Source organism: Rhinopithecus bieti, unplaced genomic scaffold, assembly GCF_001698545.2.
Source record: "Rhinopithecus bieti isolate Rb0 unplaced genomic scaffold, ASM169854v2 scaffold_53775, whole genome shotgun sequence".
Taxonomy (NCBI): Eukaryota; Metazoa; Chordata; class Mammalia; order Primates; family Cercopithecidae; genus Rhinopithecus; species Rhinopithecus bieti.
Window position 1 is genome coordinate 266445 of NW_016820991.1, and position 14660 is coordinate 281104.

Genomic DNA, 14660 nt, shown 5'->3' on the forward strand with positions numbered 1-14660 from the left:
TTAGGGTCAGTTTCTGGTGTCTTATTTTGTCTCATTGGTGAGGTCATATTTCTCTGAAGTTTCTTGATACTTGTGGAAGTGCAACAATGTGTGCAGATTAAGATATTAAGTATTTGTTTTATTATTCACAGTCTGGCTTTTTGTGTGCCTGTCCTTCTTCAGAGGTCCTTCTAGGCATTCTAAGTTTTCTGACTGTTGTGTTCCCTGACCCTGTGACCACTGCAGTTTTCTCAGCACTAAGAAGATTTTCTAATCTCAGGCTTTCTGTGAGTCTCATGAGGACTCTGATACAGCTTTCCAGCCCAGGTGGATCTGGAGAAAACTCAAGGAAGGTACTGGACTTCATGAAAACACTGGTCAGGGACTTTGGGCCAAAAGTCTGCCCTGGTGGCCTTGATTGACAATCCCTCTCCCAGCAAGTTCCTGCACAGCTGAGATAGCTCCCCGATTGCAATAGGAAGTGCCAGAGCTGAGACTGAGACCCCTCAGGATCCTCTGTAGTACAGAGACTGGAGAGCCTGTGTCATTCATCCAGTCAGATATGCATATTTTAGCAGGTCTGAGAACATATGAGATAGTTCCCCATCTGTAGCAAGAGGAACCAGAGCTGAGACTGGCCCCCCCTTGGGATCTGGTATAGGACAGAGGCTAAGGAGCCCATCGGTAAGGGTTAAACTCCCAGGCTATGAGGTATAGGTGAATCTTCCTCTGGGTCCTTATATAAACTGTTCTGATGCCGGACCTCAGCTGAAGAAGGCTGTAGCAGGGCAACCAGGCAACTTTCAGGTTCACTGCCAAGACTGGTGTCAGCAAATAGATGAACCTTTCTGCCAAGGCACTGGTGTGAACAATTTTTTCTCAGGCCCTTGACAGGTAGTTTTGCTTGCAAACTGAAGACCAAACAGAGAAGTAATCAACCCCCTGAGGCACTGGATTATTTTTGGGCTTGAATCCAGAAGAAATACTGCAAGGCAGATCAGCCACCTGGATATCTGTCTGCACTCTCAAAATTTCCTTCTTAGATCTTTAGCTCCACTGGGCTTTTACAAACTCCTATCTATGAGCAGAATATCTTCTATTCTGCCATCTTGGTGACATCACTTTGATCAGTTTCAGCTTTCTTTGAACAAGTGTTTGCATAGTACATCTTTCTTTTTTTTCTCCTCTTACTTTTAACCTACTGATACCATTAATTTTAAAGCCAAGCAAGGTGGAGAATTGTGGTTGTGAGTGTCCAGTTGGCAGACTGCTCCTCCAGCTAAGGTATTCCCTCCACCACCCTCTGCCCTCTTCCTGTTTCTCCTCCACCTAAATGTCCATGTTGAAAAGCCCTACATAAATTACATTACCCCATTATTCATAAAGGACCTTTCTTTTTCTTGACTACTGATTTTCTGAGATCCTCTCTCTCAAACCTGTTTCTTCCCAGTTTATCTCCCATTCTCATTTATGTCTCAGTCAAAATATCATGTTTTATTTTTCTTGCTGTCATAAGGGTCCACTCAGCCCTAGATAGTGCCTAGTTGCCCAGCTGTAGCCAGTGTACTGCAATGATAATTATTTTCTTTGGGTTGATGTTTCAGGACTAGACTCAAAGGGGAGAAGACATGTGGGTAAGGGACCAGGAGTCGAGGATTGGAGGATTCTCCTCACCACTTCAGCCCTGCTGATGTTCTCAAGACAAGAATGATGACAAGTGATATTGATTTTACTCATCAAAGTTGATTACCATTGACAGAGACCAAAGACATATTGCTTATCATGTCACAAAGACACAGGCCAAAACATATTCAAGAGCTAGAGAAACAAATTCCACCTCTCTAGGTAAACAGCTACAAAGTCACTTTGCAAATATATGGATTCAGGGAAGGGAAAATTTGTGGCCATTTTATAATCTACCATGGGTCCTGAAGAGTTGAATGTAGTCTGGACAAATTAGTTAACATAATAGAGAGGTGACCCTATTGTGAATGGTGCTAACATTGAACTTGTTATGAAATTTAAATTCAAGATGGTAATGTTTTGTAGTGACAGATAACTTAAATCTCATTATATTATTCACCAGACTCACTCTGTACTAAAGAGTTAAAAACAGAACATATCTCAAACTCAGTAATTAAAACCATGAGTTAGATATATTCCTGAGGTTAGAAGCACAGAAGCATTAGCACTTTACTTGATGAATTAGATGCAAAGTATGCCGATCAACTATACATGAATTTTAGGTGGCTTGCTTGTGGCATGGTGAATTGAAAAAAAAAATAACTCCTTCATTTCACCCAATGAACAAACTTGGTGTTGGCTCCTTACCAAACATTAGATCAAATACTTGGCCTTTTTACTGAACAATACAACCCATTTAAACACTTTGAATCTTTCTCAAATAAACATTTATGAATAATTACCGAAAATTATAATCCTATTCACTGAAATCAGTTTCCAGAAATAAAAGGATTGAATTACATATCCTAAATTGCTGAATTGAAAAGTGAATTCAGAAAGTAAAAATCTAAAAATAAACCGGCATGGTTGAATTGACTTTTTTCAATTAATATTGATAGCAGGACTGAAGAGTTACAAATAGCAATAATTATAGAAGTAGGGAAGACAATACTGAAAAACAATATGGCAATGTAGGAATGCCAGAAATCTACAAATATCTCAGAAGAAGCTATCCTAAATATAAAACCATTGTGCAAAGTTTCTATCCATGGGCAGAGTGCCTACATTTGCAAACAGCAATTTGCCTTTATAAAACAATAAACTAAATATCGCAACCATTTAAAGGATACAAAGCTGAATCCTGTGTTGCACATACACTGTGAAATGTAAGTTTTGCCACTGATTTCTTGGTGCAAAAGAAGAGATGTCAACTTTTTAGTCCCCAGTTCAGAAATGATAAATAATAAAGGAAAAATTAAAAATTAATTGTGTCTTCATTCCAATTTGTATTTTTCAAATGTGAATTTAAAATATAACCTCCAACAAGTGTTTGTATTGTGTTACACACATATCCAATAGTTCAGCAAAAATAATCAAATTTTATTAAATTTTGGCAGTTAGTTTTTCTTACACATTACTTTCTTCATTCTACATTGCCTATCTGGCTCCCATAGGTTTTGAATTTACACCCCCTGAAATAGGCTGAGCCAGATTAAAACTGATGCCAGGGGTACCAATCTACAAAACGTAATCAAACCAGGATTAATCAGTAAAATGTAAACTTCCTCCACTCCCATGAAGTGAAGCTCATTATCCAGTTTAATTTTGTAAATACACCTCTCTAAAGTGTTTCTCTGTTGAATGTTTTTGTGATGTGCAGTTCCAGCTAAAAATGAGTACTTGTGGATAAAATTTGGAAGCCATAAAATGCTTAGCTTAATGTTGTTTACCAGTGGATGCGTGATTTTACGTTAGCACCTAAAGTAAAATTAGGTAATTTTTTAATTCTTCAATACACAGTCTAATAAATTGCCTCATTTAAGAAATCTTGAAATCTAAAAGTTACGATTTTAAAACTTTTATTTTGGTGATTCTTTTTCAAGAAATTAACTCAGTTTTGGCTAATAGAAATGAATGTAGTAGAAAATCAGTTTCCACATAAAGTGAATTGATGGAAAAGCAGCATCTCCCTTCCCCTTCTAGGTAAGTGTTCTGTGCCTCCCTAACTTTTGTAGAGGCCCTGGCAACAGTGCAAGTTGAGGTCTTCCTAATACAAATCCGGGGATTTAAAAGTTATAAATTGGCCGGGCGCAGTGGCTCACGCCTGTAATCCCAGCACTTTGGGAGGCCGAGGCGGGTGGATCGCAAGGTCAGGAGATCGAGATCGTCCTGGCTAACAAAGGTGAAACCCCGTCTCTACTAAAAATGTAAAAAATTGGCCGGGCGTGGTGGCAGGCGCCTGTAGTCCCAGCTACTCGGGAGACTGAGGCAGGAGAATGGCGGGAACCTGGGAGGCGGAGCTTGCAGTGAGCCGAGATCGCACCACTGCACTCCAGCCTGGGCGACAGACAGAGACTCCGTCTCAAAAAAAAAAAAAAAAAAAAAAAGTATAAATCAATCTAATAACCTAATAAGATGTGTTTTATTCTCCTACTTTGACAAATATACCTTCATAAGGACCTGGAAGTCTGGGTTCAAATATAACATTTTAAGATCATGGGAATTTTATGTCAGAACAAGGCGTGATAAGGAAAGCAGGCTCTGGTCTCCGGTTCCAAGCTTACAGCTTCCTACTTCTCTTCCTGCTCCCAGCTCCATCCCATAATACAATACACTGGAATGAACCAGCCTGCACATGCAACCTTCTGATACATCCCTCAAACAGCACTGCCTTGGCCAACCCTCAGGAAAAAGCTGAACAAATATGGCTAAATGTTAATAACTGATAACTCTCAGTGGAGCGGGTAAGTATTTATTGTTACTATTCTTGCCATTTTTTGAAAGGTTTAAAATTTTTTGAAATAAAAATATTGGGGAAATCAAAGTTTTGGTGTTAAAGTCTCCAAGTAACAAAATGGATCTGCCTTGAGCTACATAGCTTCTAAGTGATGAAGCAAAACCATAGCCAGGCCTTAGAGTTCAAATCTGGTGTCCATTTTACACCCTCTACTACATAACTGTGGATCTATGAATCTAGAATAGAGGGCACTAACAACCTGTGATTCTGTTCTCACTTTGGACAAGTTTTTGAGCAAAAAGATCTGTATGTTCATGAAGATAGAAGAGTCTCAACTTAGAACAAGAAATCATCTCTGAAAAGTCTCTAAAACAAAAGGAGATTATATTTTACCATTGAAGGCTAGAAATATTCTTATCTGCCATCATGGAAAATAAAATGAAGTTTCTACATGGCACTAGCCTACAAATAAATGTAACTGAGCTTATTCACTGCCTTTTCTTTGAAGTTCAAAGTTGATTACTCCAAGCAGCTGTTCCTCCATCACTAACAAATGGCTATAGAAATCATTATGTATATAGCCACTGATTTGGGAGAAGAGTCTTTTAATAACAAGAACAAGTTTATCCCACCAGTATTTTTCCCACCCATAAAGCACTGACAAGACCACAGACTCCCTATCACACAGTTAAAAATGTGTGATTCTCCCGTAGTAGTAAAGACCATACTCACACTCAGATCTTGGTTTCTAAATATCAATCTCCATTGAAAGGAATTGGGGCTCCTTGAAGAAGTGGCTGATTCCAGAGTTGGGGCAGGAAAATGTAAGATGAGCCAGGAGCATCTCATAGTGCCAGAGAGTACAAAAATGTTCCAACAAGGAAAAGGATGAGGGTTTGTCAAAGGCACAAAGAAGCTGACCTGAAAGAGCTCCCACTCACCAAAGCTGGACCAATTTGAGCAACAAAATAAATAAAGCTTTATATTGTTACCAAAGTTTAAAGTAAACGTACAAATCCATAGTGATATAAATAAATGATTGAATGGATGGCTACATCAATAAGTAAATAAGAACAAGGAGACAAATCCCCCCACCTCACCTCTCGCCCTGACTGTGGGCTGGACTTGCTCCCAAACAGAAGAATATAGAAAAAGACAAACAGTAATTTTACATTGAAGAAACCTGGCAAACACTACCTTAACCAAGTGATCACAATTTACATTACCAGTGATAAGTCATGTTGAAATTCCATACTCCCAATGTGATGAGAAGGATACTCTACCACTGTGGTATTCTTTGTGAAAACCCATAACCCCAATTTAATCATGAGCAAAACATCAGACAAACCCAGAATGAAAGACACTACAAACTACCTAACCAGTACTCCTCAAAACTGTCAAGATCATGAAAAACAAGGAAACACTGAGAAACTCACAGACCAGAAGAGACGGAGCAAAGATAACCAAATGTAATGTAGTATCTTAGAGGGGATACTAGAAGAGGAAAAAGGTATCAATGGAAAAACTGAAAAAAGCTGGATAAGCCTGTAATTAATAGCAATGCAGCAATCTTTGTTTCTTAGTTTTGACAAATGTACCACCATGATGTGAAATGATAACTGTAGGGGAAATTGAAACAGGTGAGGGCTTCCTATATGGGAACTCTTTGTATTATCCTTACCATTGTATATAAATCTAGAATTACCCCAAAATGAAAATTTATTTTTTAAACTGTAATGGTTTAAATGTTTTCAAAACAATTAGAAAAGTTTCAAATTTTCGGTTTCTTACATTCTCACTGAAAACAATTATTTTTGTCCTTTGTTAACATAAAATCTAAAAGTTCCGGGTTAGTCAAGCAATTGCTTAATAAATCATGGTATATGTATTCCCTGGCTGATGTTTTTTTTTTTTTTTTTTTTTTTTTTTTTGAGACGGAGTCTCGCTCTGTCGCCCAGGCTGGAGTACAGTGGCTGGATCTCAGCTCACTGCAAGCTCCGCCTCCTGGGTTTACGCCATTCTCCTGCCTCAGCCTCCCGAGTAGCTGGGACTACAGGCGCCCGCTACCTCGCCCGGCTAGCTTTTTGTATTTTTAGTAGAGACGGGGTTTCACCGTGTTAGCCAGGATGGTCTCGATCTCCTGACCTCGTGATCCGCCCGTCTCGGCCTCCCAAAGTGCTGGGATTACAGGCTTGAGCCACCGCGCCCGGCCTCCCTGGCTGACGTTTCAAAGTAAAACCATACTTCTGGAACCAATAACTAAAACATTTCTGTCCGTGACTTAAACACAACAACAAAAATAGTACTTGACTGATGTAAACTTAAACATTTACACAGTAGTTGTAAATAAATACGATTTTTGTGTTTGGACATCTTGTATAATGTCATAAACGTGAAATGTTATTTTGCTAATTGAAATTTATTCATTCAACAAAACTTATACAGTAGAAACAAGAAAACAGGCAATATGATTTCAACTTCCCCTCAATCCTTAGTCAATCAATAAATATTGGAGTTCTAAACTCATGCAAAACACTATTTTCCAGTGTTATAAGGAATACAAAAATGATGGTAGAATATTATGTCAATTATAAAGTGCTTTCCAGTTCATTATACTTGTTACTTCGAGTATTACAGAATAGTTCTCAGCACAGGGACTGACTCAAGAGTTCCACGTCATTAATGTATTCATACAAACATCAATATCGACATCCACTTCAGCTGGACATTATTTTTATCTCCTTTTTACCAGTGTGAAAGAGGCTAAGTTCTTGACCAGAGTCACCCAAATAGCAAGAGGTGAAGTCAAGGTTTGATCCAGATGTGTGGGATTCTACAGATCAGGTTCTTGACTGCCATTTTACACCCTTGCTCCTCCTGGGACGAGTGAAGGCAGCTGAAAGATGACAGCAAGGTCACAAGGCAAGGAGACAAAGGACCCGTTTGCCGCCTTGACAGCTCTATGTCTCTATGGTTCCTTGTGCCTATGTCTACTCTGGTCCTTAGCACATTGATTTTTTTTAAGTCTTTAAGAGAGATTCACTTTATTCACGTTTTTATTCTTCTAAGGCCATGGACGTTGTCTAAAATACAGTTGATGTTTGATACAAACTCTAGTAAGAAAATAAAATATTACAAATATATAGAAAAACATTATATTAGAAAAATACAGACCACTCTTAATCCATCCTATGTCTATCATCTATTCACAGATATCTTGAGGGTGATGATGATGGTCACGATAACTGCCTTCCATCTTAGTCCATGCTAATCTCTCAGTGCTGGAATGATATTCTTTCAGCTTGGATGTTACTTCCTCAGGGAAGCCTCTCGTACATCCCCAGAACTGGGTCAGATTTCTCTCCTAGTGGACTCTCAGAACACTTTTCACTCGTATGTAATTTCCTGTTGACTTGTTGTCTTCCCCACTAGAATGAAAGCTTTCCAAGTCTTGATTAACACTGTATTTCCAGCACCTAGCACTATACCTGAAGCACCATGGTGTTTCTTTTTTTTTTTTTTTTTTTTTTTTGCCATTAACATTTTTTTGTATCTATATACACAAGATAACAGCATAAAAAAGTTTTGAAGAGTTATACATACCAAAAGGTTATATGTACCAAAAAAGTCATTATGGATTTTTCCCTGTTTTTTTTTCTTAATTTCTTTTTTAAGTTCTGGGATACATGAGCAGAGTGTTCAGGTTTGTTATGGATAGGGAGAGCATTAGGTGTTTCTTAAAACACCTAACAGCGTGTTGCCCAGTGTGAAAGAATCCAGATGACAAAAATCAAAATTTAATAGAATTATTTAAGTACTCACTCTGACATCCTGATGTCAAGGCTAAAGCCATCATATTTTCAGAATTCTGTAGCCTCTTGTCTTTCAAGGATATCACAACTTATTCTTTCTGCCACCAGATACCAGGCATATGTATTTCAATCAATATATATTTGCCAAGACATTCCTGTAGCAAATTTCGGATTCTAGGACATTAAGTAAAAATGTTATGGTCTATTATCTAGGAAGAGCATGATGGGGCTATAATTTACTCCTCAGCTTGCCTTCTACTCAGATCAAAAGCTGTGGCTTCTCCCAGACTGATGAGTCAGGATATTTTCATATATATCAGACAAGGTGAGAGTTGCCTTGTGATTGAGATGTTTCATCAGATATACAGACGGCCTGCTGGAGGTATTCCAGTAAAGGCATCAGGGGTCAGAGGAGGCCTCTTCCGTGTTGAATGAGAAATTCTTCATCTCTGGCGAGATTCAGAGACATCCTTAGATTATGTGGATTTCAATATGCCTGCAATCTTACCTCGTCTCTGGTAGCAGAGAGAATAGGTTGTGATTTCCTTGAAAGACAGAGGCTAGAGAGTCCTGAAAATAGAGTAGCTTTAGCCTTCAGAAGTGATTTATACCAGGATGTCACAGCAGTACTTAGTTCTATTAAATTTTGATTTTTGTGGTTTGGATTCTCTCACACTGGGCCACATTGCTGTTTGGTGTTTTCAGAAAGATTCCACTGCTTCCTCCTTTCACTTCATTATCTCAATCAGCTTTATGCAGAGACGAAGCTTACTGAGCTCACTGCTGGTGCTGGTGTAGGCGAGTGCTACTTTGGCAATCTGGGCTGACCTGGCTTGTCTACTAAGAACTCCTTCTCTAACCCTGGAGCAGGATTCCATGCTGCTGTGGGCGTCCTTGCTGCTCTTTGGTAAGTGATTGAGAGGAGGCCTCTGCTTGCTGCAAAGCTGAGCCTCACCATGAGCAAAAGCCCTCTTTTCTGGGCTGCTGCAATCATGGATTTTTACTCCCATTTTAGAACAGCAGAAAATGAACAAAACGGAAAGATAATGATTTACTGGTAGAAGGGGAAAAATGATAATGATTGATTTCCAAAGATGTATTTCTCATCTACTTTTGCTATTAATTGCCTACGGAAAATCATTTTACCCCAAATGGACTTATTTTGTTTATGTAAAAGAAACCTATGGCTAGGTTCAGTCCCTAAGTCACAGAGCATGAGGACCCAGAAGAGAAGATGGACTGAGTTCTTTGTGAAGGACCAAGTCCTGATTGTGAACTCAGGTAGAAAGGATCATCTGCTGGGAATAGTTATTTCCTTCTCTGTATTCTAAGATCAAACCTACTCTGATGTTTGCAAAGAGCATGAGAAGAGGAGAGATAAGATGGTTTCCCTTTGATTTTTTTCTTCCTGCTTTTGTACCGCTTGTCAGTGTTTGTACAAATGAGGCACTGATTTCTAGTAGCTCAAGCTAGGGAATTAAAGAATAGTCAGTCTGTTGTACATTAAATATTTATTAAGCATATTTGTCTAGTTCCCACCTGATCCCCAGACCCCAACTAAGGGAAGACCTGTTAGTGTGATTGACATATGATGAGAACTAAGGAGTGAATGGATGGGTATACTTGGCATACCACACTGCTGGGCACCACAGAGGATATGGAGACCTGAAGGACAGAGATTCTGCCCTCAAGAGGTGACATTCTCAATAGAACCTCAATGTACATATGCAAGAACATCTGACTCGACAATAGGAGAAAAATATTACGCAAATAGTTATACGATAATGTGTGAGGATGTCAATTAATTTTTGCTGAGCCCTGACCACATCCCACGTTTCTAAGGTTACACCACGTATAAATTTATCCAATTCTCTAATATTTGATCAGGTGGAACTTTTATAACTCCCATTTACAAATGAGGAAATGAAGGCACAAAGATGTTGGTCTTGTCCCTAAGGTTTATGCAGCTAGTACAGGATTCAAACCCATAATCTAACTTTGGAAACTAGGCTTTTAACTACTACCCTCTACTGTCTGTCTCATTTTGAGTTCCAAATTAGCTATGATAATAAGTGTTCTGAGTCAAGAGAAGAGGGAGCAGCAGCAGTCCCATACTAAAAAATTAATGACAGCAGCCATTAATTGAAACCTTATGGATCTAACTCCTTACAGTACTACTATGAGGTCCATTTTGAGAGCCTCATTTTTCAAATGAGAAAACTGAGACTTGAAAGTTCATGTGGTTTGCCCTGGGTCATACAGCTAAAATTCAAACCAGACCGTCTGAACCCACAGCCTGAGCGTCTGGCCACTGTGTTTCCCTACTTCCCTGGGATGGGTGAAACGGAACGTGCTTCTCTTCCTCTTGGTTGGAAGTAGCATACGAGTGTGTGGGCTCTCAGGGTGAATAGTTTGGGACTCCTTGCCTATGCTGATGGCTGGCTCTTTACTCTCTTTCAGCTCCAGTCTGTGGACAATCTGGTAAGTCCTTATTTTCTTTCTCCTTTATGTCTCTAGATTTCCTAATAACTATATCTTATCTCAAATACTTACAAGAGTCCCCATTGTCCATTTCATTCTTTTCCTGAGGGCTGCAGGGATGTGGAAACATCAGCTGGTATGGTGACCCTGACTCTAAGAATCAGGCTATTTGGGGGTCACTCTCTTAAACCAAAACTGCCATTGTGCTGGATAAACATGGCAGGGCCTGGGATATGTGTCACAGAGTCCACAGGAGGAGGAGCTGCCACCCTGCCTGATGTGGGATTCTAGCCAAGCCTGATGGAATGCATAGCATCCCGAGAGGAAAAGGGTAGAAATAAGCCAATACTTCACTGGGGGAGGCTGGGGCTCCAGCAGCTTTTCCACTAACCACGTGTAACAAATTTATCCCCAACTTCCACATCCGATGGAGACACGCTTCTCTGTGAATAGCTCAAATTATGATGACCCTGAGTCTCCATCTACCCTACTGGTCAACAAAAAGTCCCATCCTCCATAGGGAGCCGCCTCACAGGTGTTTGGGCCATTCCTCTAGAGCACCCTAGGAGCTGCTGGAGCCAGCAAGGGTCTTGGCCCCCTTGAGGTGCACTGTCTCTTGCGGCTCCTAAGTCTGCTGTTCTTCCCCTCCTTGGTGCCATGGACACAGACTATTTCCCACACACCCTTCCTGAGACAAGATTATAACTTGGCAGACTTTGCTAATGGTTCTTGAATGGGGAAATGAAATACAAAAAGTGTCTTGAATTCACTACAGCCAAGGATGTAGTTAATCTCAAAGCCCATCAAATCAGTCTCAAACACACGAAGGCCCTGAAAAGTTATGTCCCTTCTTGGCCATAGGGCCACCTGCACATAGCAGGGGCAGCTTCCTCAGAGCAAAGAAGAGTCTAGTTGCACACATCAAAGGAAATAAATTCTCCTTCCCTCCAGTAGAAGACCTATTGCCTAAGTGTCAATTGCCCCGCATCCAGGTGCTTCCCAGGAACATACTGGTAGGGTTTTCTATTCTCTTCAGCAGAAACACAGCCCCATTCCCACTGATGACATCGGGTATTCTGTCTAAACCTTTAAATACAGAAGTTTCTTTTTAAAAAGTGTCTGCAGAGGCTGGGTACAGTGGCTCATGCCTGTAATCCCAGCACTTTGGGAGGCTGAGGTAGGTGGATCACTTGAGGTCAGGAGTTCAAGACCAGCCTGGGCAACATGGTGAAACCTCATCTCTACTAAAAATACAAAAAATTAGCCTGTCGTGGTGGCACGTGATTACAAGCTGAGGCAGGAGAATCACTTGAGCCCAAGAGGTGGAGGTTGCAATGAGCTGAGATCAGGCCAGTGCAGTCCAGCCTGGGCAAGAGCAAGACTCCATCTGAAAAATAAAATAAAATAAATTCTGCAGAGACACACAGATGTTTCACCTTACCAAACAGAACATTTAGCTTCTTCCTGTAAAACATAAAGTTGGGTTATTTTACAGTTTTCTTTTTTCCCCCCAAACAGAGAAAGGGCATTTTCTTCTAATTTAGATGTATTAAAAGATCTGTTTGGGAAGTTCTTCTGGACAAAGGCAAGAATATTTAAAGTTTTAAACTTTAAAAAGTCAATTGTCTATAAATCCTTAAAGGCAGACAGTCCTCATCTGAGTAGAAAAGGTTCCAAGAAGAAAATAATTGGAAGTTATTCTATTAAAAATTTTATAGTAAATAGCAATCCCCAAAATTGAGATTTCATTTTTGAAAATCAATACAAATGAAAATAATGTGTTTTATTTTCTACTTCACAGAAGTGACATTACCATAGGCAATGTGTAGGACAAAGCATGAATCTAATATTGACTTTTCAAAATGTGGTAGCTGCAACAGCTCCAGGCTTCATGACTTTGTTGAAGGCAGAAAGTGGGGAGAAGTAGGGAGGCAGGTGGAGAAGGAAAGCGAAGCTGTCAAAGAGCACCCAGAGTACATCTCTTCTTTCAAATAAAGGAACAGCACTTTCCCAGAATCCTTATTCCCTAGTCCATCCCTAGCATTATTTCTCTGACATCCCTTTATTCAGACCTGGATCATGTAGGTGGGAAAGTTAGTACTTCATTTTTTCAAACACGTTAGTGGGCAACAGGTTAAAGAGAAGAGCATTGGAACTGACTTTTGAGAGCCAAACAAGTGTTTTCCCTATTATTGATTTCTCCTTCATAATCATTAATAGGTCTTGCTGGGCCATACTCTTCAGTGATTTTATAACTCATCAGATCAGTGGTTTCACATAACTATTACCAAGTTTATAAATTACTGCGTCTTCAGCAGAATCTAAAATAGCAATCAATTTTCATTTGTACACCTACTAAAGATTAGCCTACCAAAGCACTGATCTTGGAGAAGGCTAGAGAGTAGTATTATATTGGTAAGGACGTTTGAGTGAATATTTCTAATAGTGAATAATTTGTGTTGTAGTTACTTTTGTTGTTAGCCAGCACAAAGTCAGAACTACAAAACTCAGAACACAAACATTCAGATTAAAAAGAGCCTCAGAAACAGTTTCTTCTTAGAAGGCACACAATTAAAAACAAAATCTCCTCCCAACTCAGAAATCCTCTCCACAAGGGTAGTAGAGAAAGGAAACATTTGTATTATCGAATAAGCAATAAGCCAGAATATGATGAACATCACAGACAATCCACTAAGAAGCTGCAAAGACAGAAAGGATTCCACCCCGTCATCTTAAGTAACTGAAGGGAAACAAACTTCTGTCTTTACAACAGCAAGTTGTTTTGCACACTGGAGAAAGCTGAGGCCACCAAAGTTAGGTCCTTACTCTCCCACAGGAACTGAGAGAGACAGAGGAACTCTCTCTCTAGATGTTTGTATTCAAAAAGGTGGTTCCCAGGACTTCCCAGGGTTGTGAGCCAGGCAGTAGGCTTATTTATTATATTATCATTATTATTATTATACTTTAAGTTCTAGGGAACATGTGCACAACGTGCAGGTTGGTTACACAGGTATACATGCACCATGTTGGTTTGCTGCACCCATCAACTTGTCATTTACGTTAGATATTTCTCCTAATGCTATCCCTCCCCCAGGCCTCTTACCCCTGACAGGCCCCAGTGTGTGATGTTCCCTGCCCTGTGTCCATGTGTTCTCATTGTTCAATTCCCACCTATGAGTGAGAACATGCCGTGTTTGGTTTTTTGTCCTTGTGATAATTTGCTGAGAATGATGGTTTCCAACTTCATCCATGTGCCTGCAAAGGACATGAACTCATCCTTTTTTATGGCTGCAGAGTATTCCATGGTGTATATGTGCCACATTTTCTTAATCCAGTCTATCATTGATGGACATTTTGGTTGGTTCTAAGTCTTTGCTATTGTGAACAGTGCCACAATAAACATATGTGTGCATGTGGCTTTATAGTAGCATGGTTTATAATCCTTTGGGTATATACCCAGTAATGGGATCGCTGGGTCAAATGGTATTTCTAGTTCTAGATCCTTGAGGAATCGCCACACTGTCTTCCACAATGGTTGAACTAGTTTATAGTCCCACCAACAGTGTAAAAGCGCTCCTATTTCTCCACATCCTCTCCAGCATCTGTTGTTTCCTGACTTTTTAATTATCACCATTCTAACTGGCATGAGATGGTATCTCACTGTGATTTTGATTTGCATTTCTCTAATGACAGTGATGATGAGCATTTTTTCATGTGTCTGTTGGCTGCATAAATGTCTTCTTTTGAGAAGCGTCTGTTCATGTCCTTTGCCCACTTTTTGATGTTTGTTTGTTTTTTTTTTCTTGTAAATTTGTTTAAGTTCTTTGTAGATTCTGGATATTAGCCCTTTGTCAGATGGGTAGATTGCAAAATTTTCTCCCATTCTGTAGGTTGCCTGTTCATTCTGATGATAGTTTCTTTTGCTGTGTAGAAGCTCTTTAGTTTAATTAGATCCCATTTGTCTATTT

General features: G+C 39.7%; 1 protein-coding gene across 5 annotated transcripts in view; it reads left to right on the forward strand.

Moving 5' to 3' along the window:
- Positions 1-14660, forward strand: part of FCRL4 (Fc receptor like 4) — a 40173-nt gene that overhangs the window by 8084 nt on the left and 17429 nt on the right. For 3 of the 5 annotated variants that reach the window (XR_001882956.1, XM_017860067.1, XM_017860070.1), the window contains exons 2-6: positions 1584-1824; positions 4255-4406; positions 7612-7792; positions 8961-9118; positions 10672-10692. Coding sequence is in view for 4 of the 5 variants with exons in the window: in XM_017860067.1 (XP_017715556.1) it covers positions 9088-9118; positions 10672-10692 (52 nt within the window). In the remaining variant the exon portion in view is untranslated. Of the gene's footprint in view, positions 1-1583; positions 1825-3366; positions 3436-3545; positions 3646-4254; positions 4407-7611; positions 7793-8960; positions 9119-10671; positions 10693-14660 lie in introns of those variants that run through there. The other 2 variants (XM_017860068.1, XM_017860069.1) reach the window with 2 other exon arrangements.